Here is a 23,920-nt window from a genome sequence, read left to right on the forward strand (position 1 = left end):
TCAGTTGTGTCCAACTCTTTGCGACCCCATGAATCGCAGCACGCCAGGCCTCCCTGTCCATCACCAACTCCCAGAGTTCACTCAGACTCACGTCCATCGAGTCCGTGATGCCATCCAGCCCTCTCATCCTGTGTCGTCCCCTTCTCCTCCTGCCCCCAATCCCTCCCAGCATCAGAGTCTTTTCCAATGAGTCAACTCTTCGCATGAGGTGGCCAAAGTACTGGAGCTTCAGCTTTAGCATCATTCCTTCCAAAGAAATCCCAGGGCTGATCTCCTTCAGAATGGACTGGTTGAATCTCCTTGCAGTCCAAGGGACTCTCAAGAGTCTTTTCCAACACCACAGTTCAAAAGCATCAATTCTTCGGCACTCAGCCTTCTTCACAGTTCAGCTGTCACATCCATACATGACCACAGGAGAAACCATAGCCTTGACTAGACGGACGTTAGTCGGCAAAGTCATGTCTCTGCTTTTGAATATGCTATTTAGGTTGGTCATAGCTTTTCTTCCAAGGAGTAAGCGTCTTTTAATTTCATGGCTGCAATCACCATCTGCAGTGATTTTGGAGCCCCCCAAAATAAAGTCTGACACTGTTTCCACTGTTTCCCCATCTATTTCGCATGAAGTGATGGGACCAGATGCCATGATCTTTGTTTTCTAAATGTTGAGCTTTAGCCAACTTTTTCACTCTCCACTTTCACTTTCGTCAAAAGGCTTTTTAGTTCCTCTTCACTTTCTACCATAAGGGTGGTGTCATCTGCATATCTGAGGTTATTGATATTTCTCCTGGCATCTTGATTCCAGCTTGTGTTTCTTCCAGTCCAGCGTTTCTCATGATGCTTCCTTATTAAAGTCAAACTTTAGAAACAAACCCATGCATTTTATAGTTGGCATCAATCTAGTCAGGTTTCCTCCCACTGTGGCCTTAGAGCCCTGATCTATTCAACAAGCTTGGTTTTGTGGCCCAGGGACTAGAGAGAGAGTATTTTTCAAATCATCAGTCATCTTAAATTCTTACTGAAATCAGTGTATAACGGGTTCAGATGAAAGCATTTATGTTCTGAGCTTCTGTAATCAGCTTTCCCATCACTTTCAATCTGGTGGATTGCACCGACTCCAAACTGTGGGGTGGTAGCCAGCTTGGGACTGCAAGCTTCCCTGCAGGGCCCTTTCCCAGGAGATTTTCCCCATAAAGGAGGATGGGTGTAATCTCTCAGATCCAGTTCTGTCCTGTGATTCATGCTATAAAACTTAATTCCTGTCACCTCCTTTGGAACATTCTGCACTATCACACTATCTTCAGTACCTGTAACGTTTGTCTCAGGCTGTCCCTTCCACATACCCCCAGGAGAAGAAGGCACATCCATCAGGTAAGAGCCAGAGATCAGAGATGTGATGGATCCTGTGTGACATAGCACAGCAGATCAGCAGCAGCTAAGACTGGAGCCAGGCCTGCCTGCCTGACGTCCCAGCTATTCCTGCCGTGTTCTCTGACGCCTCTGGTGCCAGACCCAGCAGGCACTCCAATCTGCGATGAATAAATTACTTGTAATTGGATCCACAGGTGACAGCAAGACCATGCTATACTGAGACCGGAATGTGTTTTGGTCAGCTTAGTTCCATTTCAGAGTTACGAGGAACACGTTCTTTAAAAAAGGGAATTAACTGTGAAACATTTCACGTGCAGGAAAAGATGGGAAATAATGTGAGACACACGTGAACCCATTGCTAAAATTGTGGACAGTATTTGACCTTCGGTTTTCATATCTTTTTTTTTTTTTTAAGGAATAAAATGTTACCACTCAGAGCCAACCCCTTACCTTCCCAGTGGCTTCCCTTCTTTCATCCCAGCTTTAATCACTGTCCTGAAGTTCATGTTTGTCCCAGTGATGTCTGAAATCCCTTGCATTCTTATACACTAATAATGAGGAAATAGAGAAATTAAGGAAACAATTCCATTCACCATTGCAACGAAAAGAATAAAATACTTAGGAATATATCTACCTAAAGAAACTAAAGACCTATATATAGAAAACTATAAAATACTGGTAAAAGAAATCAGAGGACACTAATAGATGGAGAAATATACCGTGTTCATGGATCGGAAAAATCAATATAGTGAAAATGAGTATACTACCCAAAGCAATCTATAGATTCAATGCAATCCCTATTAAGCTACCAACGGTATTTTTCACAGAGCTAGAACAAATAATTTCACAATTTGTATGGAAATACAAAAAACCTTGACTAGCCAAAGCAATCTTGAGAAAGAAGAATGGAACTGGAGGAATCAACTTGCCTGACTTCAGGCTCTACTACAAAGCCACAGCCATCAAGACAGTATGGTACTGGCACAAAGACAGAAATACAGATCAAGGGAACAAAATAGAAAGCCCAGAGATAAATCCACACACCTGTGGACACCTTATCTTTGACAAAGGATGCAAGAATATACAATGGATTAAAGACAATCTCTTCAACAAGTGGTGCTGGGAAAACTGGTCACCCACTTGTAAAAGAATGAAACTAGAACACTTTCTAACACCATACACAAAAATAAACTCAAAATAGATTAAAGATCTAAACGTAAGACCAGAAACTATAAAACTCATAGAGGAGAACATAGGCAAGACACTCTCTGACATAAATCACAGCAGGATCCTCTATGACACACCTCCCAGAATATTGGAAATAAAAGCAAAAATAAACAAATGGGACCTAATTAAAATTAAAAGCTTCTGCACAACAAAGGAAACTATAAGCAAGGTGAAAAGACAGCCTTCAGAATGGAAGAACATAATAGCAAATAAAGCAACTGACAAAGGATATACAAACTATATCTCAAAAGGATATCTCAAAAATATACAAGCAACTCCTGCAGTTCAATTCCAGAAAAATAAACGACCCAATCAAAAATGATCCAAAGAACTAAACAGACATTTCTCCAAAGAAGACGTACAGATGGCTAATGAACACACGAAAAGATGCTCAACATCACTCATTATCAGAAAAATGCAAATCAAAACCACAGTGAGGTACCATTTCACACCAGTCAGAATGGCTGTGATCCAAAAGTCTACAAGCAATAAATGCTGGAGAGGGTGTGGAGAAAAGGGAACCCTCTTACACTGTTAGTGGGAATGTAAACTAGTACAGCCACTATGGAGAACAGTGTGGAGATTCCTTAAAAAACTGGAAATTGAACTGCCTTGTGACCCAGCAATCCCACTCCTGGGCATAAACACCAAGGAAACCAGAATTGAAAGAGACACACATACCCCAATGTTCATCGCAGCACTGTTTATAATAGCCAAGACATGGAAGCAACCTAGATGTCCATCAGCAGATGAATGTTGAAGAAAGCTGTGGTACATATACACAATGGAGTACTACTCAGCCATTAAAAAGAATACATTTGAATCAGTTCTAATGAGGTGGATGAAACTGGAGCTGATTATACAGAGTGAAGTAAGCCAGAAAGAAAAACACCAATACAGTATACTAATGCATGTATATGGAATTTAGAAAGATGGTAACAATAACCCTGTATGCGAGACAGCAGAAGAGACACAGATTTATTGAACAGTCTTTTGGACTCTGTGGGAGAGGGAGAGGGTGGGATGATTTGGGAGAATGGCATTGAAACATGTATAATATCATATATGAAACGAATCGCCAGTCCAGGTTCAATGCATGATACAGGATGCTTGGGGCTGGTGCACTGGGATGACCCAGAGGGATGGTACGAGGAGAGAGGTGGGGGGGTGGTTCAGGATGGGGAACACGTGTACACCCACCCGTGGCAGATTCATGTTGATGTATGGCAAAACCAATACAATACTGTAAAGTAAAAAAAAAAAGTAATGGTACATATAAAAAATTTTTAAAAAGAAGCAGACCTAAAAAAAAAATAAAACGTTACCACCCAGACAGAGCTAACCCCTTACCTTCCCAGCGGCTTCCCTTCTTTCATCCCAGCTTTAATCACTGTCCTGAAGTTCATGTTTGTCCCAGTGATATCTATGCTTTTATAACAAATATAAAAAGTATCCAGTATAAAAACAGCTATCCAGAAACAATACAGTCTGTTTTGCCTCTTCAAGTTTTACATCAATGGTATCAAATTGCATATAACTTTTCACCCATGTGTGTTTGGTTGGGAGGTGGGGGTCAAAGCCCTCTGGAGATTTATCTGTATGGTAACATACACACCTAGTCCGTTCACCTTGGGTGCAGTCAACCAGTGTGTGAATAAACCAGTTTCAGTCTTTTCATCGCTGCAGGTAGTACCCTGGTGACTGCACTGATCCTGTCTCTTTATATGCAGACATGGGGGTCTCTAGGCACCTAGGAGCAGAACCTCCTGGATGTAGTGAGTGCAGTTCTTCTGTTTCTTACCCAGATGTACACTGAGATACCTAAGCGATCATTTACAGTGAAGAAAGTTAAGTCTAACTGTACTGTGATAGCAGGATCAATCCAAAATTTCTGTTTTGAAAACCAGTATATTGACTTTTTAACTTAGGTATCCAGTTGCCTACTTATTGAAAAGGAAGTGTTGAGTCTGAGAATAAGATAAGCAGCTACCAGTAGAGTTCCCCAGTGGAGTAGCAGTTCTCTCTGGGAGCTGAGGGATTCTAAGCTCATGAGGATGATAGAGGGGTGGGAGTGGGCGGGGGAGCTATCTCCGGTTGCTCCCACAGCAAGTCGAACAGCTGTCCTGCATTCTGGAGCCAGGCTCCTTCCCTGGGAACATGCCTTTGGTTTGGGGCTGGGGACCTGAAATTGTTGCTGTTGACAGTTTCAGATCAGCCGGGTGTGGAATCCCATGGGTGTATGGACCACCCTCAGGTGCTATGATAAGGTTCAGGTCAGAGTCAACCTGTTTTGGAGATAATTAGATTCAAGACTTACTGCCGCTTCTCTGTGTTAGATCGTTTTGGGCATGAATTATTAGAACTACAGAAGCTGTCTTTCACTGTGGTTGAAATAGAATAAATTACTTTATTGGAAATCATAGGAATTGCTTGACAGTATTACAAGAGAGTGGTTCTTCTTTCCTGTGGTTCACGCAGACCCGTGAAGCAGAGTACCTCTGTTGGGAGAATCATCGGCCCTCCCCCGACGGTCTCAGAGCTCTGCACCCTCCTCGTGTTCCTTCTGGACGTGATCCCCCTGGTAGGTTCTTTGCTCTCCAGAGGTGACTCTGTGCTGGCTGTCGTCTGCATTCTTATTAGTGGTGTTGGCCTTTTTCTAAACCTCATCTTACCGGCAAGGCTTCCCTTGTGTAGCTCAGTCGGTAAAGAATCTACCTGCAATGCAGGAGATCTGGGTTCGATCCCTGGGTCAGAAAGATCCCCTGGAGAAGGGAATGGCAACTTACTCCAGTATTCTTGCCTGGAGAATCCCCATGGACAGGGGAACCTGGTGGGCTACAGTCCCTGGGGTCGCAAAGAGTCACACACGACTTAGAGACTAAACGACCACCCCCGCCACCCTCTTACTGAAGAGGTGGTTGTACATAGACACCACTTAATGTTTGTTTCAGCATGGAAGATGTAGCTGAACGTGATCTCTTTATCTTTTAGGCCCTTGTGATATAAGGAGTTATAACACTTCAGCCAGTGGTAAGTGGGCTGAGCTGAAGTTATGGAGACCAGATAAGGAGCTGGGTGGCATCCTTGGACAGCAGTTATTTAGGAATGAGTATCGTGATATATAGATAGATAGAATGAAAGTCGCTCAGTCACGTCTGACTCTTTGCAACCCCATGGACTGTAACCTGCCAGGCTCCTGTGTGTGTGGGATTCTCCAGGCAAGAATGCTGGAATGGGTAGCCTTTCCCTTCTCCAGGAGATCTTCCCAACTCAGGGATGGAACCCAGGTCTCCCGCATTGCAGGTGGATTCTTTACCAGCTGAGCCACCAGAGAAGGAATGTTATTTCTTTTTAAAAAATTTTTTAAAAGAAAATTTTGGTCCCGCTGCCCTGGCACCTTGATTTTCTGACCAGAGATCAAACCCTCACCCCCTGCATTTGGAAGCACGGAGTTTTAACCACTGGACCCCCAGGGAGGTCCCAGAAAGTAAATGTATTTCCTAAAAGTTGTATCCTTGCCTAATTTTCTCCAAGGAAACAAATTCCCTTAATAGAGAAATGAATGTGGCAGTCATTTTCTGCTAGAAAGACGGAAGCCACCTGAAAAGAGAAAAAATGTCCACGGACGTATTAGATCAAGAAGAAACACTATTTTGTTTTCCGACTTGGAAACAAACATGGAACAAACTTAGGCTCAAAACACACTTGCGTTTTCCAAGGCACCGCCTTCTGCTGATCACACACAAGTTAAACCCACATCTGTGTTTCACAGGAACTTTACTCGGAGGTGCAAACCCAGTACCTCCCTCAGGTGCTTGGCTGCCTGCTGCAGCCTCTGGCCGAGGAGATGGAGATGCTGAGCTTACCCGAACTCACGCACGCCCTGAGGACCTGTTTCAAAGTGCTCAGCAAGGTCCAAATGCCGCCTTCCTACCTGGACACGGAGCCCACAAGTGGGAGCTTGGTATGTGCTGGGAGGAGCTGACATGGCTTTTCGGGCTAACAGGCCCTTGGGCCTCCCTGGATAGGAGTAAAGACTGGAAGACGTATCGGTACTATCCAAAGCAGGCTTCTAAGACCCTCATATGCTTTGTGAAAGCTTGTGTTGAAGTAACCCCGTTTGTTTCACCCTCTGCCCTGCTGTGTTTCTGCTGAAGCCCACCGCTAAGCTAATGGTTACACACAGCTCACCATCTTGACCTTTCTATGTGTATGTTTGTATATGAGGAAGTTTGCCTTTTTTTTTTTTTTTTTATGGAACATAATTCAACCCATAACAGATATTATTTCTCTGATTTGCTTTGGTTTTCATCCAAACACTACTTGGAGAGCATCTGTATCTGTGTACAGACAGAGGTATCTTGCTGGTTTCTCATTTGTGCATGAGAATCTATGGTATGGCTTTACAGTTTCTTCAACTACTCCCCTATTGAGGTTTTTTTTTTTTTTCCTTTCAGTTATTTCTAGTTTTTAACTGCTATGGTGCCTCTGTCAGCATCTTCATACAGCCTGCTCTCAAGGCTGCCAATGTCTCTGAGGAATCAGTTCCTAGAAATGGGAATCAAGCCCATTTCTTAATGTGAAGAGATGCTGCCAAATTGTCCTCCAAAAAGGCTATAACAATACGGTTCCACGAGCAGCTTGAGGCCCATGGTCTTTGAATTATTTTTTAATTTTCTGCTTTGTTTAGGGATTTGAAAGTCCTCCCCTTGAGATCCATTCGGTGCAGTGGCAGACAGGAACAGGCTAAAAATGGGAACCCTTCCTAAAAGAAGGGTGGCTTCTTTGGTGGCTCAGAGGGTAAAGCATCTGCCTGCAATGCTGGAGACCCGGGTTTGATCCCTGGGTTGGGACGATCCCCTGGAGAAGGAAATGGCAACCCACTCCAGTACTCTTGCCTGGAAAATTCCATGGATGGAGGAGCCTGGTAGGCTACAGTCAATGGGGTCGAAAAGAGTTGGACACGACTGAGTGACTTCACCTTATTCCTTTTCCTGAAAGGAGAGCCTTGCATGTTGGTTAGTGCTGGGAGGCAGGTAGGCTGCCCGCGGGGCTTGAAGCTCAGTTTGCAGACTAGTTACCAGTTCTTCCTTCACTCTCAAAGCTAGTTTTTTTTTTTCCCCCCTTAGCTGTTAAAACTCTTGGAAAAAATCTTCAAAAGGATGTAAGCTATAAAGTATAAGCATGTGTTGTGTACAAATATAAATAACAATGTTTCCAAATATTTGCATAATACTGTCTCATTCTTCCCCAGAGAGTGGGTCAGGTGCTGAAAAGGTTTCAGTTTAATGTAGTATTCCCTGAGTAACAGTATATAAGAAGTTGATTCATTGAAGTGTCATCCTTCTGAAAAAGCCACAGAATGTACTATACATGTTTGTGTGTATGTGAGTCATGTATGTGGTTAATACTTTGTTCTTGCTGTCTCCTCTTATTTCATTCCTTTATGCCTTTATGTATTTTGTGCTCAACCCAATTTCCTCATTCATATTCTTAAATGTCAGAAACTTTTTTTTTTTTTTTCATTTCATTTTGCTTTCTTAAAATTTGGCTATTTCATGTTAAAGTATTGTGCTCAGTTGCTCAGTCGTGTCTGACTCTTTGTGACCCCATGGACTGTTTGTGACCCACCAGGCTCCTCTGCCCATGGAATTCTCCAGGCGTCGATACTGGAGTGGGGTGCCGTTTTCTCCTCCGGGGGATCTTCCCCACCCAGGGATGGAACCCGCGTCTCCTGCGCTGGCAGGCAGACTCTTGACTACTAACGCCCCCTGGGAAGCCCATCCTGGAGGGGAGCCGATGAACGATGTTGTGATAGTTTCTGGTGCACAGCAGAGTGACTCAGCCGTGCGTACACGTGCATCCTTTCTCCGCCAGCTCCCCTCCCTCCCGTCCAGGCTGCCATGCAACACTGAGCAGCGTTCCCCGTACTATACAGTAGGTCCCTGCTGGCAGAAACTGTTCTTAAACGACCTTTCTGGATTCCGAAGGGTCTAAATACATAGTAAGAGGGCTCTCTCGTGGTACACGTGGAGATCCTCTTGGCGTAGAAAACTGTGGTCTCGAAAAACAGGGAGGATGCATTCGTAGCCTGATTCGCTTGATGTTTGAACCCCTCGGTCTTACGAGATCCACGATACAAGCTTCCTTTTTTCTTTTTTTTTTTTGCAGAGTCCAGTCAGAGGTGAAAACACTGAAGTGATTTCCGACACAGACGCCATGCCCGCTGGCGACGAAGACGCCCCATTTCCCCCGCTGAAATCGGAAGACAGCGGAATCGGGCTGAGCGCCTCGTCGCCAGAGCTCTCAGAGCACTTGCGGGTGCCCCGGGTTTCCCCGGACAAAGACGACGTCTGGAAGAAGGGCGGGAGCATGCAGAGGACGTTCCTTTGCATCCAGGAGCTGATTGCCAACTTCGCCCACAAGAACGTTTTCGGGGAACAGCTGACGGCGTCCGGGGAAGACACCAAGTCGGCGGAGGAGCCCGCGGGTCCGCGGGATGAGGGCGGGAAGGGCTCGTGGGAGGCCCGGCCCCTGGGCGGCGTGCCCCAGTTCAAGCAGATGCTCTCCGACCTCTTCACGGCCCGAGGGTCCCCCTTCAAGGCCAGGAGCGTGGAGCCCCCCTCACCCCCGCCCCGCAGCCCCAGCCGCAAGAAGGACGAGGGGTGGGCCGTGCACCAGGTGGTCCTCAACCTCCGGGGCTCCCGGGAGGGCGTCCGGGAGGCCTTCGCCGCCGCCTGCCACCTGCTGCTGGACTGCGCCACCTTCCCCGTGTACCTGTCCGAGGAGGAGACGGAGCAGCTCTGTGAGGTCCTCTTCCAGCCTCCAGGTGAGGGGCTCCCCGGGCGTGTGCCGCGAGGAGGAGCCTTGGGCCCCTGAGGGTTATAGACGAGTTAAGACTCCACAGCGACGGAAAGGGCGCTGTCTGCCCACCCCATTTTCCTTCCTGGTTGCATAGTTGCCGTGTACAGTTTGGGTTTGTCTTCACCAGACGGGAACCTAACGAAGCTCCCTTTGTATCTTTACAATTCCTTTTTTTTTTTTTTTTTTTGGCTGCACCCCCTGGCATGTGGGATCTTTCCTGTATGTAGCTCAGACAGTAAAGAATCTGCCTCCAATGCAGAAAACCCAGGTTTGATCCTTGAGTCGGGACAGTCCTCTGGAGAAGGGAATGGCAATCCACTCCAGTAGTCTTGCTTGAGAATCCCCACGGACAGAGGAGCCTGGTGTTCACAGTCCATGGGGTCGCAAAGAGTTGGACACATCTGAGCGACTAACACTTCACTACACGGCATGTGAGATCTTAGTTTCCGACCAAGTATTGAACCCACGTCCCCTGCAATGGAAGCGCAAAGTCTTAACCCCTGGAGCGCCAAGGAAACCCCTGGGTCTATATTTTTTAAGCTCTGGTGCCCAGCACAGCCTGTTAAAACGGCTGAGACATAAAAGGGGCCTCATCCTAGTCAGTACATAGACTGTTTCGTGAGACCTGTTACTAAAGTTACCCATAACAAAGTACCACCCACTGAGTGGCTTAAACCACAGAAATGTGTGGTCGCATGGTCTGGAGGCCAGAAGTCTGAGGTCAGCGTGTTGGCAGGGCCGTGCTCCCTGTGAAGGTGCTTCAGAAGGGTGTGTTCCGGCCTCTCCTCCAGCCTCTGGTGGTTCCCAGGCTTGTGGGAGCCTAGCCCTCATCTTTCCATGGCATTCTTCCCGTGTACGAGTCTGTTCAAATTTCCCTTTGGTAAGGTACCCACTGGGCTTCCCAGGTGGCACTAGTGGTAAAGAACCTGCCTGCCAATACAGGAGACAGTAAGAAACACGGGTTCAATCCCTGGGTCAGAAAGATCCCCTGGAGAAGGATATGGCTGGCCACTCCAGTCTTCTTGCCTGGAGAATCCCATTGACAGAGGAGCCTGGCGGACTGCAGTCCATAGAGTTGCAAAGAGTCGGACACGACTGAAGCGACTGAGCATGCACGGACTCAGGGCACCTGTTATATTGGATTAGAGGCCCACCCACTCTTCTGTACCAGGGCCTCATTTTAACTGATTACATCTGCAACCAGTTTCCCAAGAGGTTCATTCTGAGGCCCTGCAGGTTTATAAACTTCAACATAAGAATTTCTGTGAGGGCGCAGTTCAGACTGTTACCGGCAGCACGTTAAGCCCGGGCTGCCATAACAAAAACCATAGGCTGGGGGGTGCTTAAACCACAGAAATGTATTTTTTCACAGTTCTGGGTCTAGAAGTTCGAGATCAGGGTGCCAGCATAGTCAGCGTCTGGTGAGAGCTCTTCCCTGCGTTACAGACTGCCACCTTCTCACCATGTGTTCATATCCCGGGACGTGTAGGGGGTCTCTCTGGTGTCTTCTAATAAGGGCTCCAATCCCATCATGTCAGCCACCCCTCAGGACCTCATCTAGACCCGGTCACTCCCATAGGCATTCCCCCCGCCTCCGAATACTATTACCCTGGAGGGTTGGGGCATCCACATGTGAATTTCAGGCACATGCAGTTGAATCTATTACAGGCAGGGAACACTTTAAAGAAAAAAGCATCAAGGGGAAGGTATAAAAGAAGAGTGATCCAGTTGGTAGGAGCTGAGGGTGAAGATTTCCCCTCTCATCGTCACCTTTGTTAAACGTCCCATGCAATGTGTCTTGACTCCCAAGCTGCAGATGACAGAATCGTTGGAAGAAATGCATGTAGAATTGATATCTTTGGTATATTTTTAGCCTCTTGTAAAGCTAATGCCATGTGCCCTACCACCAAGAGAACTGTGAAAACACATTTTGAGCTCTGCACCAACAAATGTAACTTTTACTATATGTAAATTTTAACAAATGCTTTAACTCAGATTTTACTGTGTTTACTTTTTGTGTGTGGGGGGCGCTGCACTGGGTCTTTGTTGTGCACGGGCCCTTCATTGCTGCAACAGGGCTTTCTCTAGTTGCGGCGAGCAGGGGCTACTCTCTAGTTGTGGTGTGCAGGCTTCTCACTGGGGTGGCGTCTCTTGTTGCAGAGCACAGGCTCCCGGGCGTGAAGGCTTCAGTCGTTGTAGGGTACAGGTTTAGTTGCCTCAAGGCATATGGGATCTTCCCAGACCAGGGATCCAACCCGTGTCCCGTGCCCTGGCCGGCAGGTCCTTAACCACTGGATCACAGGGAAAGTCCCATTTACAAAATTTTTTAAATAAGAGAAACATGTTTTGAATCATCTCAAAGCCCCAAGAGTGACATTTGCAGAACTTGAACCGTCTGTTAACACATGACTTTGGTCTCATTGGTCCTTTGGCCCTGAATGGGGACAGTGGAGCGTGTCACCACCAGAAGGTGATCACACTGCTGTGCAGGTGGCCTCCCGGACCTGAAGGTCTTAGAGTCCGCAGGCTGGTGAGCCAGTCTCGAGAGGTTTTTGTGTGTCTCTGTCCTCTCTGGTTGGCTTCCTTTCAGGAGCTGGCGATTCCGGTTTTCCACCTTGGCTGAAGTCCCTGATGACCATCTCCTGCTGTGTGACTGACTGCTACCTCCAGAATGTGGCCATCTCCACCCTCCTCGAAGTGATCAACCACTCCCAGTCCCTCGCCCTCGTCATCGAAGACAAAATGAAACGCTATAAAAGCTCCGGACACAACCCATTTTTCGGCAAGCTGCAGATGGTGACGGTTCCTCCCATCGCTCCAGGAATACTGAAAGTCATTGCAGAGAAAACAGACTTCTATCAGGTATTTCCCACCGGGAAGAGGAAAGCTGGGACCCTGAGACCTTCTTCCCAGACTCTTTCTTTGAAGCTGTCCCTGAGGTTTTGGGGTAGGGGTGGGTGGATGTGTGTGTGTATTCGGTCAGTTGCTCAGTCATGTCCAACTCTTTGCCAACCCCATGGTCTGTAACCCACCCAGGCTCCTCTGTCCATGGAATTCTCCAGGCAAGAATACTGGAGGGGGTTGCCATTTCCTTCTCTAGAGGATCTTCTGAACCCAGCGATCAAAACCTTGTGTCTTGCATCTCCAGCATTGACAGGCGGATTCTTTACCACTGCGCCACCTGGGAAGGCCTAAGGTTTTGGTGGTGGTGACAAAGAATATGGTGCCTTGGGTAGCAGCCAGAGAGGGTGGCTGGAGACCTGGGCCTGCTTTATCTGTCTCTAACCCCAGCTCCTGGCAGTTTATGGCCCTGCAGCAAGTGTTCAGTAATATTTGTGTTCAGTGTTAGGCTGGCTGACTGGACTGCATAAGTAAGAATTGTTAACTTATCTAAATACACAGAAAGAGAAACTTTGTCCCACTTTGTGAGATTTGAGGCTTTGAGGTTATTTAGCCTCAAGGAAAACTTCAGTTTCTCAGTCATGTCTGACTCTGCGACCCCATGGACTGCAGCACACCAGGCCTCCCTGTCCATCACCAACTCCCAGACTTTACTCAGACTGATGTTCATTGAGTCGGTGATGCCATCCCACCATCTCATCCTCTGATGTCCCCTTCTCCTCTTGCCTTCAGTCTTTCCCAGCATCAGGGTCTTTTCAAATGAATCCGTTCTTCATGTTAGTTGGCCAAAGTATTGGAGTTTCAGCTTCAACATCAGTTCTTCCAATGAACATTCAGGACTGATTTCCTTTAGGATGGACTGGTTGGATCTCCTTGCAGTCCAAGGGACTCTCAAGAGTCTTCTCCAACACCACAGTTTAAAAGCATCAATTCTTCAGTGCTCAGCTTTCTTTATAGTCTAGCTCTCACATCCATACATGACTATTGGAAAAACTGTAGCCTTGACTAGACGGACCTTTGTTGGCAAAGTAATGTCTCTGCTAAGAGCTTGCTCTAATTCATGTCCATTGAGTTGGTAAAGCCCTCCAACCATCTCTTCCTCTTAGAAAAGCTTAGTGCTTGTCAAATGTGAGAAAGCTTATTGCTGAAGATGGCGAGCAGGTGTTGTCCATCTTTCTTGGGGACAGAGTAAGAAAATAAGGTATTATAGGGCTCAATCAACTGCAAGAAGCTGAAAGCTATTCCAGCTAGCTCATGAAAAGAAAACAACTGAGGTTTATTATAAAGATGGAGCCTGTGGAGGGCAGGGATGGGAGTGGAATGCTGCTGGCTCTCACAGGTCTCACCTGGGGAGCTGTCAGAGCCCAAGGCTGCCTCCTCTCCATGTCTCCCTGCCAGCCAGGACCTAACCTGAAGGTCACTCGACCTTCAGTCAGCCTCAGGACCCTCAAGCTTGGTTGTCAGAGCTAATGACACTGGAGTCTCTGTTTCACAGTTCTGAGCTCGCCTGTCAAGGCTCTTAAATGGGCAGTTAGCAGGGCACGCCTGGGTCAGGCGGCTTCTGCTGTCCAGTCGACCACAACAGTGACCCAGGCCAGGGTGGAGTGGTCATGCGTTGTAGACAGGGACAGGACCATTCACCAGGGCCTGTAGGGGGAACCCATTTCCCCTGAGGGTAGGAGGGGCTCCAGATGCCCAGCATACCCGGAGACCCTGAGGAAGAGAGATTCTCGATGCTTTATGTGAAGTGCTGGAAGTAAACTCTCCTTTGAGGTCTTGATAGCCCGTCCTCTGAACGGCTTTTGAAGTGGGCTGGCTTTTCATCTATTGGGTTGAACCCTCCTCAAGCAAGTCATGTAGCTGAAGCCATCTCCAGCTTGGTTCTGTCCCCCCACCCTATTTTTTTTTTTTGGCTCTGCTGGGTCTTAGTTGCAGCATATAGGATCTACTTCCCTAACCACGGATCAAACCTGGGGTCCCCCTGCATTGGGAATGTGGAGGCTTAGCCACTGGACCACCAGGGAAGTTCTTTTTTTTTGTTAAGAGCATTATTTAAATATAATTCACCAATTTCAAGTTCACGAGTCAGTGGTTTTTACTATATTCATAGAAATACGCCATTTTCCTTGTTTTCTGTATGTGATTTTTTTTCCCCACCTGTTTCCTCTTTTTTATTTTCTTTTTCATAAAGTGCTCTTTTCCAGTTTAATGTTTTAATCCCCTTAGTGATTTTTTCAATGTATTTTTGGAGTCGTTTCTTTTTGTCGCAAAGAGTCAGACACGACTTAGCGACTGAACTGAACTGAACGCTAAGGTTTACCATATGCATCTTATCAGAATTGACTTCACTTCCATTCTGAATTCCTGTGAGTTGCAGAAACATGCCTGGCAGGCTACAGTCCATGGGGTTGCAAAGAGTCAGACATGACTGGCTGATCCTTTTTCACCTCTTGAATGGCTCTGTTCCTCTTCCCTTTCTTGTGCCGTTATTATGCATAATACATCTAGGTATGTTATAAACTGAACAAGATGTGGTTGTATAATCTTATGATATTTTAAGAACTTGGTAAAAGAAAGAAAAACAAGTATATATTCGTAGAATTTGGTTGTTCAGTTGCTTAGTTGTGTCCGACTCTGTGATCCCATGGACTGCATGCTTCCCTGTCACGCCAGGCTTCCCTGTCCTTCATAATCCCCTGGAATTTGCTCAGACTTGTGTCCACTGAATTGGTGATGCCATTCAACCATTTCATCCTCTGTCGTCCCCTTCTCCTCCCACCTTCAGTCCTGCCCAGAATCAGGGTCTTTTCCAACGAGTTGGCTCTTCTCATCAGGTGGCCAAAGTAGTGGAGCTTCAGCTTCAGTCCTTCCAATGAATATTTAGGACTGATCTCCTTTAGGATTGACTGGTTGGATCTCCTTGCCGTCCAAGGGACTCTCAAGAGTCTTCTCCAACACCACAGTTCAAAAGCATCAATTCTTCAGTGCTCAGCTTTCTTTATAGTCCAGCTCTCACATCCATACATGACTACTGGAAAAACCATAAATTTGACTAGACGGACCTTTGTTGGCAAACTGACCTTTGTCTCTGCCTTTTAATATCCTGGCTAGGTTGGTCATAGCTTTTCTTCCAAGGAACAAACATCTTTTAATTTCATGGCTGCAGTCATCATTTGCAATGATTTTGAAGCCCAAGAAAATAAAGTCTGTCACTGTTTCCATTGTTTCCCCATCTGTTTGCCATGAAGTGATAGGACCGAATGCCATGATCTTCGTTTTCTGAATGTTGAGCTTTAAAGCCATCTTTTTCACTCTCTCTCGCCTTCATCAGAAGGCTCTTTAGCTCCTCTTTCTGCCATAAGGGTGGCGTCGTCTGCACATCTGAGGGTATGGGCATTCCTCTCGGCAGTCTTGATTGCGTCTTCAGGTTCATCCAGCCCGCCGTTTTATATGATGTGCTCTGCATACAGGCCTTCTCCGATGGCTCCGGTGGTAAAGAATCTGCCTAAAATGCAGGAAACCCAGGTTCAGTCCCTCGGCTGGGAAGATCCCCTGGAGGAAGGCATGACAACGCACTCCAGTATTGTTGCCTAGAGAATTTCGTGGACAGAGGAGCCTGGCAGGCTGCAGTCCATGGGACTGCAGAGTCAGACACAACCTAGCGACTGACGCTCTCACACTCTGCGTGTGAGTTAAATAAGCACGGTGACCGTATACAGCCTCGACATGCTCCTTTCCAGACTTTGAGCCAGTCTATTGTTGCATGTCCCCCTTCTGGCTCTCTTCACTGTGGGTGCACGTTTACATCCGGTGCTGTTCCTTTACTCCAGGCCAGCTTTGCTTGTGCTGTTGTGATACACTTTTCCACAAGTGATGGGACCAGCAGTGCGTGTGCCCCTATTGTTGTGCGCAACTGGTCTTTAAAATTATTTGTAAGAAGAAAAGAGAAGGAATATGCATTAATGCTGTCTCTTTATAATTACATAATTACTTTTTCTGGTGCTCTTTGCTTTTTGTATGATACAGATAACTGTCTGGGGTCAATTATTTTCACCCTAAAGAACTTTTCCATTAGTCTTGTAAAGTAGAGCTGCTAGCAACAAAATTTGTTAGATTTTCTTTATCTAGAAATGTCTTTATTTTTCTTTCTTTTATGTAAGTTAGATTTATGGGATATAAGATGTTTCTTTTTTTTTTTCTTTCAACACACTGAATATAAGAATAAGCCCACTTTAATCTTTTCCACATACACTTGATTATAAAATATTTCAAGCAGCACTTGTTGAATAATCCATAACAAATGCTCAGCTAAATGTTTGAACCTGCATTTGAATGAATTGTTTGAATATGTCATTCACCAGTCTTCTGGCTTCTCTTGTTTCTGATGAAAAGTTGGCTGTTACACCTTACTAGGGTTTGTTTGTAAATTATCAAATCAATTTTCTCTTGTTATTTTCAAGATTTTCTCTGTCCTTTTATCATTCTGCTAGGATGTGTCTGGGTGTGGATCTCTTTGTGTTTATCCTTCTTGGAATACATTGAGCTTCTTGGATATGTAGATTGAGGTTTTTCATCAGATTTGGGAAGTTTTCAGCCCTCATTTCTTTAAATATCTTTCCTGCTCATTTCTTTTTCCTGGCCTGGCACTCTGCTTATGTGCATGCTGGTGCTCTGCACGTTTCTCTAAGACTCAATTCATTTTTCACTATTTTTTTTTTCTATATACTTCAGATTTCATGATTTTTATCAATCTTTTTCACTGACTCTTCTGCTAGTTCAAATAAACTGTTGAGCCCTCTCTAGGGAATTTTTCATTTGTTATTGTACTTTCAACTCCAGAGTTTCCTTTTTATAATAATTTCTGACTTCTTATTGTTACTGTCTGTTTGATGAGGCATTGTCATCATACTTTTTTTTTTTTTTTCTTCTTTGAACATGGTTTCCTTTAGTTATTCACACACACGTATAACGGCTCCTTTGAAGTCTTTGTTAAATCTGGTTCCTCTCTTGGCTTCTGCTGTCTGCTTCTTTAATCCCTGTGCGTGGGTCACATTTTCTGGTATCTCTGCCATGGCTTGTAACCTTTATTGAGGACTCAACAATTTAGATAATATATTGTTGTAACTTTGTGTTCTGGCACCTCCCTCCAGCTCCCACCAGTGACTTGTTGTTATTGTTGTCTCTGTTGTTTGTTTAGTGACTTGACTGTTTTAGTTTGTTTCCCCTGCAGGGTGAGGCATTTAGTGCTGCTCCTTGGAGGCTGCTGGCTTAGGAATGTGCAGCCCCTCTTGAGATGATGGTGATTTTAGCAAGATTTTCGTTGACTTTCCCTGATTTCTGTTAAACTCTGTTGGTATCACCTCCGGATGTTCAGTTCAGTCGCTCAGTCGTGTCCGACTCTTTGCGACCCCATGAATCGTAGCATGCCAGGCCTCCCTGTCCATCACCAATGCCCGGAATTCACTCAGACTCATGTCCATCGAGTCAGTGATGCCATCCAGGCATCTCATCCCCTGTCGTCCCCTTCTCCTCCTGCCCCCAATCCCTCCCAGCATCAGAGTCTTTTCCAGTGAGTCAACTCTTCGCATGAGGTGGCCAAAGTACTGGAGTTTCAGCTTTAGCATCATTCCTTGCAAAGAAATCCCAGGGCTGATCTTCTTCAGAATGGACTGGTTGGATCTCCTTGCAGTCCAAGGGACTCCCAGGAGTCTTCTCCAACACCACAGTTCAAAAGCATCAATTCTTCGGCTCTCAGCCTTCTTCACAGTCCAACGCTCACATCCATACATGACCACAGGAAAAACCATAGCCTTGACTAGACGGACCTTTATTGGCAAAGTAACGTCTCTGCTTTTGAATATACTGTCTAGGTTGGTCATAACTTTTCTTCCACGGAGTAAGCGTCTTTTAATTTCATGGCTGCAATCACCATCTGCAGTGATTTTGGAGCCCCCCAAAATAAAGTCTGACACTGTTTCCCCATGTATTTCCCATGAAGTGATGGGACCGGATGCCACGATCTTTGTTTTCTGAATGTTGAGCTTTAAGCCAACTTTGTCACTCTCCTCTTTCACTTTCATCAAGAGGCTCTTTAGTTCCTCTTCACTTTCTGCCATAAGGGTGGTGTCATCTGCATATCTGAGGTTATTGATATTTCTCCCGACAATCTTGATTCCAGTGTGTGTTTCTTCCAGTCCAGCCTTTAGACTTCACTAATCACTGGATAATGGCTCTATTATTTTTAACAATGCCCTGGGGCGCAAATTACTCCACAGCCTTGACTCAGGTAGGTTTTTTCTTTTAATGGTTATTTATGTGTGTGTGTGTATGTAAATATATTATTTTTTGGCTGTGTTGGGTCTTAGTTGTGGCATGCAGGATCTTTGTTGTGATCTGTGGGCTTCTCTGTAGTTGCAGCTGCAGGCTTAGTTGCCCTGTGGCATGTGGGATCTTACTTCCCTACCCTGGGATGAATTCTTATCCCCTGCATTGGAAGGCAGATTCTTAACCACTGGGCCCCCAGGGAAGTCCCTGTCTCAAGTAGTTTTTTTGAGGCCAGTCTTAGAGATCTGTTTTGACACAGGAGGATTTTTCCTAGCTGTGTCCCTGTTAGCTCAGTTGGTAAAGAATCCACCTGCAATGCAGGAGACCCTGGTTTAATTCCTGGGTTGGGAAGACCCACTGGGGAAGTGACAGGGTACCCACTCCAGTGTTCTTGGGCTTCCCTTGTGGCTTAGCTGGTAAAGAATCCTCCTGCAATGTGGGAGACCTGGGTTCAATCCCTGGGTTGGGAAGATCCCCTGGAGAAGGGAAAGGCTACCCACTCCAGTATTCTAGCCTGGAGAATTCCATGGACTGTAGAGTCCATGGGGTTGCTGAGCGACTTTAATAAAATAAGATGTGTCCCTGTTTATTTCTGGTAAATGAGCTGGCCTTTGGTGTAGCTTGTTGCCATCATGGAGCTAGCAGCCTTCTCTTAATTACTTACCATTAAAATCTCTTGTTATATATGAGAGCACTCCTAGCTTGACCTTATCCTACACTCTGTTCCCTTATAGAGAGCTGTGCAGCTCTGTTTTGTGACCCGCCTCTCCCCCTGGGCAAAATCTCTGAATTCTATTGTCCAACTGGGTCAGTTGTCTGCTTCTCTTGGTGTGATTTCCTTGCGGGTTGCTGGGCAGGGTGGTGGCCTCTGGTCTTCTGGGTGTGCCTCTTTTCATCTCCTAATGAGTGATGAGTGTTTTTAGCCTGCTATGCTTAGATAGAGCCTCCACCCAACAGCCAGGGCAGAGGAGTAAGATACTGGCGGCCTGTTCCTCCCAGGGAGATACAAAAGCCTTATTATTAGCTGGGGAGCTGGGAGGAGAGGAGGCCCACCTTCCTGGCCACCCCCTACCAAGTCAAGCTGGACTAGAGGTGGACGGGGTTGTAGTTGAAGTGCCATAGACTTATTGCTTCTTGTGTTGGGATTTTTGTAGATTCTCTCGAGTTTTTCCTCATTTCTTGAATGCCCTTAGGATACTGTCCAGCAACTCTAAATCGCTGGCTGTTTTCTTTTTCTATAATTTTCACTGGCAGAGGGTCCATGGTATGTTCAGTCTAGCCCCATTGATGATGTTGGGTCCTGGCAGATTCTGGATTTAGTTGCTCTTCAGCTTCTTCTCCTTGTTTTCCCTCTCTCCCTTCCTACCAAAGTTGAGTCACAGTATAGATCTTGACTCTGTAGAGCTTGGAATCACGGTGACTGGGCAGATCTTTTTCCCTGGTCCCGCATATATCACAGAGTTTGGCATAGCTACATCATAGGCACAGAGAGGAAAAGAGAAGAAAGAATTTCATCCATGAATTCTTGGAAGGCTATTAATAGAATGAGAATGATAGCACTCAGGACTTTCCTCTTGTTTGGGTTTGCTTTTATGAGTTCTTTCTGAAGCCTTGATTTTTATTTTGATTCAGATTTATGCACCTGAGCACGTGCTACTTGCCAAGCACTGGAGCATATGTTATATATTAATGTTACCAGGTTCTGAAGAACGAGACAGGGCTGGAGCCTGCCCACACTGAGATGCTGGAACTAGAGACGGTAAAGCAACCTATACACTCAGCCAGGGTGCGCCCCAGGTTCTCAGACTCCAGGCGTCAGGCTAGTTCCAGATCCTCTAGCCTTTTTCTCATTCCTGTGGAATAGCTTACATACCAACGTTCATTCTGCCTGTAGTGCCAGCAAGAGTAAGGTCAGATGTCCCAAGAGTGCCCTGCCCTTTCTAAGTAGTAATGGCAGATTGCCAGCCACTAAGAAAATGTCCAGCACATAGGGACCAAGAAGGCAAAGATGAATGGGCAGGTGTGTTTTTTTGTGTGTGTGATCAATGTCAAGTCTCAAAAACCCTCCAAAAAACCTTAAAACCTTCCAAATGGAGCATCTTACACATAAATTTGTACTAGGGACTGCAAGTAAAGGGACTACTTTATTTTATTTGGAAATGGCTTGGCTATTCAATAAACTTTCATCACTTAGTTTAGCACAAACCCTAGAAATATAACTTACCCCGATCTGGAGAGACTATTTTAGACAGACATTCCTGAAGCACAATTATTCTTAATAAAGTTTATCTAAAAGCTCATATCTCATTTACATTTTTTAGAAGTTTCTTCACTCGAGGTTCTTTCCTTGCTGACAAACTTGTAAAAGATATAACAATATACAACTTTTATTAAACCTTCAGTTCAGTCACTCAGTCATGTCTGACTCTTTGCAACCCCGTGGACTGCAGCACACCAGGCCTCCCTGTCCATCACCAACTCCCGGAGCTTACTCAAACTCATGTCCATTAAGTCGATGATGCCACCCAACCATCTCATCCTCTGTCATCCCCTTCTCCTCCCACCTTCAATCTTTCCCACCATCAGGGTCTTTTCAAATGAGTCAGTTCTTTGCATCAGGTGGCCAAAGTATTAGAGTTTCAGCTTCAGTATCAGTCCTTCCAAGAAGGTCAATATATAAGATTTCGGTGAAGGAGGAGTTTAGTGCAACGAAGCGCTTACTTTACGAGAGGTTTTCTGCTAGTCAGGAGGAGCTGATGTCACCATGAAGGGATTTAGTGCTTTTCTAGATATGAAAGTAAAAGTCGCATCCAACTCTTTGTGAGCCCACAGACTATACAGTGCATGGAATTCTCCAGGCCAGAATACTGAAGTGGGTTGCCTCTCCCTTCTCCAGGGGATCTTCCCAACCCAGGGATCAAGCCCAGGTCTCCTGCATTGCAGGCAGATTCTTTACCAGCTGAGCTACCAGGGAAGCCCTTTCTAGATATGAAGAGATGCAAAGGTGGGGATCAGTTCAAGTCAGTTCTTGAAAATATCTAACTATCTAAAGACCTGTCCCATCATCAGATTCCCTGGAGCACAGGGCTCCCCCCTCCACCCTGGTCAGCAGCTGTGGCAGCAGAGGGTTCAGTCTCCGGAGAGGCAGATGGCAAATGCCCGTCGTTCTGTTGCTGCCAGTGCTCTTGGCCAGTGTCAATTTGCAGTTGACAGAATGTTTGTATGAAGTTTACGTGTAACTTGATAATTGGAAATCACATTTCCTTAAGCAAAAAATAAATAATGGTTAGGGTCTCAGGCCAGTCAGAGATTAATTTGATCTGTGCAAAGAAGAATTTTGTCAAACAGAAATGTGTTAGTCGCTCACGTCGTGTCCAACTCTTTGCGACCCCATGGACTGTAGCCCGCCAGGCTCCTCTGTCCATGAGATGACAGAGTCTCCCCTCTGTCATCTGAGACTGATGGCAGTCTCACCTCTGTCCAGGTGAGAGCACTGGCATGAGTAACCATTTCGTTTCCAGGGCATCTTCCCAACCCAGGGATCAAACCCGTGTCTCCTGCACTGCAGGCAGTTTCCTTACTGTCTGAGCAACCAGGGAAGCTCAGAAATAAATGAGTCAAAAGAAGTTCTTTGATCTGCAAGGCCTCTAAAACATAATCTGTGAGACATCATCTTTTTCCATGACCCCCCAAAAAAATGCCTTCAGAAATTCCCCCTCCTAGGAGTGGGAAGCAGCCTTCTTTTTGAGTCTCACCCTGGTTGGTCCCTCTGGTGTCCCCGGGAACTTGGGAAGGGGCTGCAGTCACTCACAGACATCACACGTTTTAAGAGCCAAGATCAGAGTTGAGGAGATGGAGGACTTGATCCTGCGATATAGTTTAGGCCCTGAAGATGAGCCCGGCTTCTGTTACAGCATTGAGCATAGAAATGGGAAGAAGCAAGTTTGTGGGATTAAAGCTGAACACCAGTTAGAGCCAACCACCAATGGTAGGGTGCTAAGGTGTCTACCCTAGGACAGCAACCACCACAGATCCCCCCAAACTTCCTAGAGGACGCAACCCTGGCACCCCAGCACCGGCTCGGAGGGAGCCTTGGTGTGTGCTGATTGAGAGGACGTCTCCATCGTCAACAGGTGTCTGCTGCTAGGTGGTTCCCCTCTGAAAGCGGAGGTCTGGGCTAGAGCTGCAGTGTCCTGCATTGCCGACCCCTACATTTCACCTGTGCCGTTCCCCTTACCCGGTGGCTCCTGAGGGGACTGTGAGGTGGTTCGTTTCGCCTGGCGGTGGTGGTTCTTTGTGTATTAAGGATGCTCGCATAGCAAAGGTAGGCAGGAACAGGCAGCTGGGGGCCAGACTGGCCTGCCAAAGGAGGAAAGGGGCAGGACTTGGCGGTGTTTACCCAGTCTCCCCTCTGTCCAGAGGGTGGCTCATGTGCTTTGGAATCAGCTGAATAAGGAGACCCAGGAGCATCACATCACGTGCGTGGAGTTGTTCTACCGGCTGCACTGCCTGGCCCCCACGGCCAACATCTGCGAGGACATCATCTGCCACGCCCTCCTGAACCCCGACAAGGTGAGTCTCTGCAGCCGGCGACCTCCGTCTGACTCTGGTCCTGACACCCGCCTGCCCCCGCGGCCCAGGTGTCATGTGGTGGCATGCATTAAGTCATTCAGTCGTGTCCAACTCTTTGTGGCCCTACAGACTATAGCCCGCCAGGCTCCTCTGTCCGTGGGATTCTCCAAGCAAGAATACTGGAGAGGGTTGCCATGCTCTCCTCCAGGGGATCTTCCCAACCCAGGGATCGAACCCGAGTCTCTCACATTGCAGGCGGATTCTTTACCATCTGAGCTATCAGGGAAGCCCTCAGGCAGACTCGCCTGTATCCGACAGGAGCCATTCTGGGGCGCAGTGGACATCCTGTTTAACAGGCAGGGGTGTTGCATCAGCAGCATTTTAATACATCAGTAATTTCAGGCCCGGAAGGCCCGCAGAAGCACGAGCCACCCAGTGTGTTGCACTAAAGCTTACCAGGAGGCCCAGGCTCCCGTGATGCTTGCAGGGCCCCCAGAGCTCTGGGTGAGGCAGGCAGCTGCAGAGAATGTGTCACCCCTGGAGCCCTGGCTCTGCCCTGCTGTCAGGGCCTGTCCTCTAAGCTGGGGGTCCCCAAGCTCCAGGCTTCAGATCAGAACCTGCCGTCAGATCAGCGGTGGTATTAAATGAGAAATGAAGAGCACAA

The 23,920-nt window shown here is 46.5% G+C and overlaps 1 protein-coding gene across 5 annotated transcripts in view; it reads left to right on the forward strand.

Annotated features, from left to right (window-relative positions):
• DOPEY2 (dopey family member 2) overlaps positions 1–23,920 on the forward strand; it is a 132,140-nt gene that overhangs the window by 61,251 nt on the left and 46,969 nt on the right. For all 5 annotated transcript variants that reach the window (XR_001918488.1, XM_018052710.1, XM_018052719.1 and 2 more), the window contains exons 12-16: positions 5,074–5,176; positions 6,368–6,559; positions 8,767–9,424; positions 12,050–12,321; positions 23,104–23,256. Coding sequence is in view for 4 of the 5 variants with exons in the window: in XM_018052710.1 (XP_017908199.1) it covers positions 5,074–5,176; positions 6,368–6,559; positions 8,767–9,424; positions 12,050–12,321; positions 23,104–23,256 (1,378 nt within the window). In the remaining variant the exon portion in view is untranslated. The remainder of the gene's footprint in view (positions 1–5,073; positions 5,177–6,367; positions 6,560–8,766; positions 9,425–12,049; positions 12,322–23,103; positions 23,257–23,920) is intronic.

This window comes from Capra hircus, chromosome 1, assembly GCF_001704415.2.
Source record: "Capra hircus breed San Clemente chromosome 1, ASM170441v1, whole genome shotgun sequence".
NCBI classification, from domain to species: Eukaryota; Metazoa; Chordata; class Mammalia; order Artiodactyla; family Bovidae; genus Capra; species Capra hircus.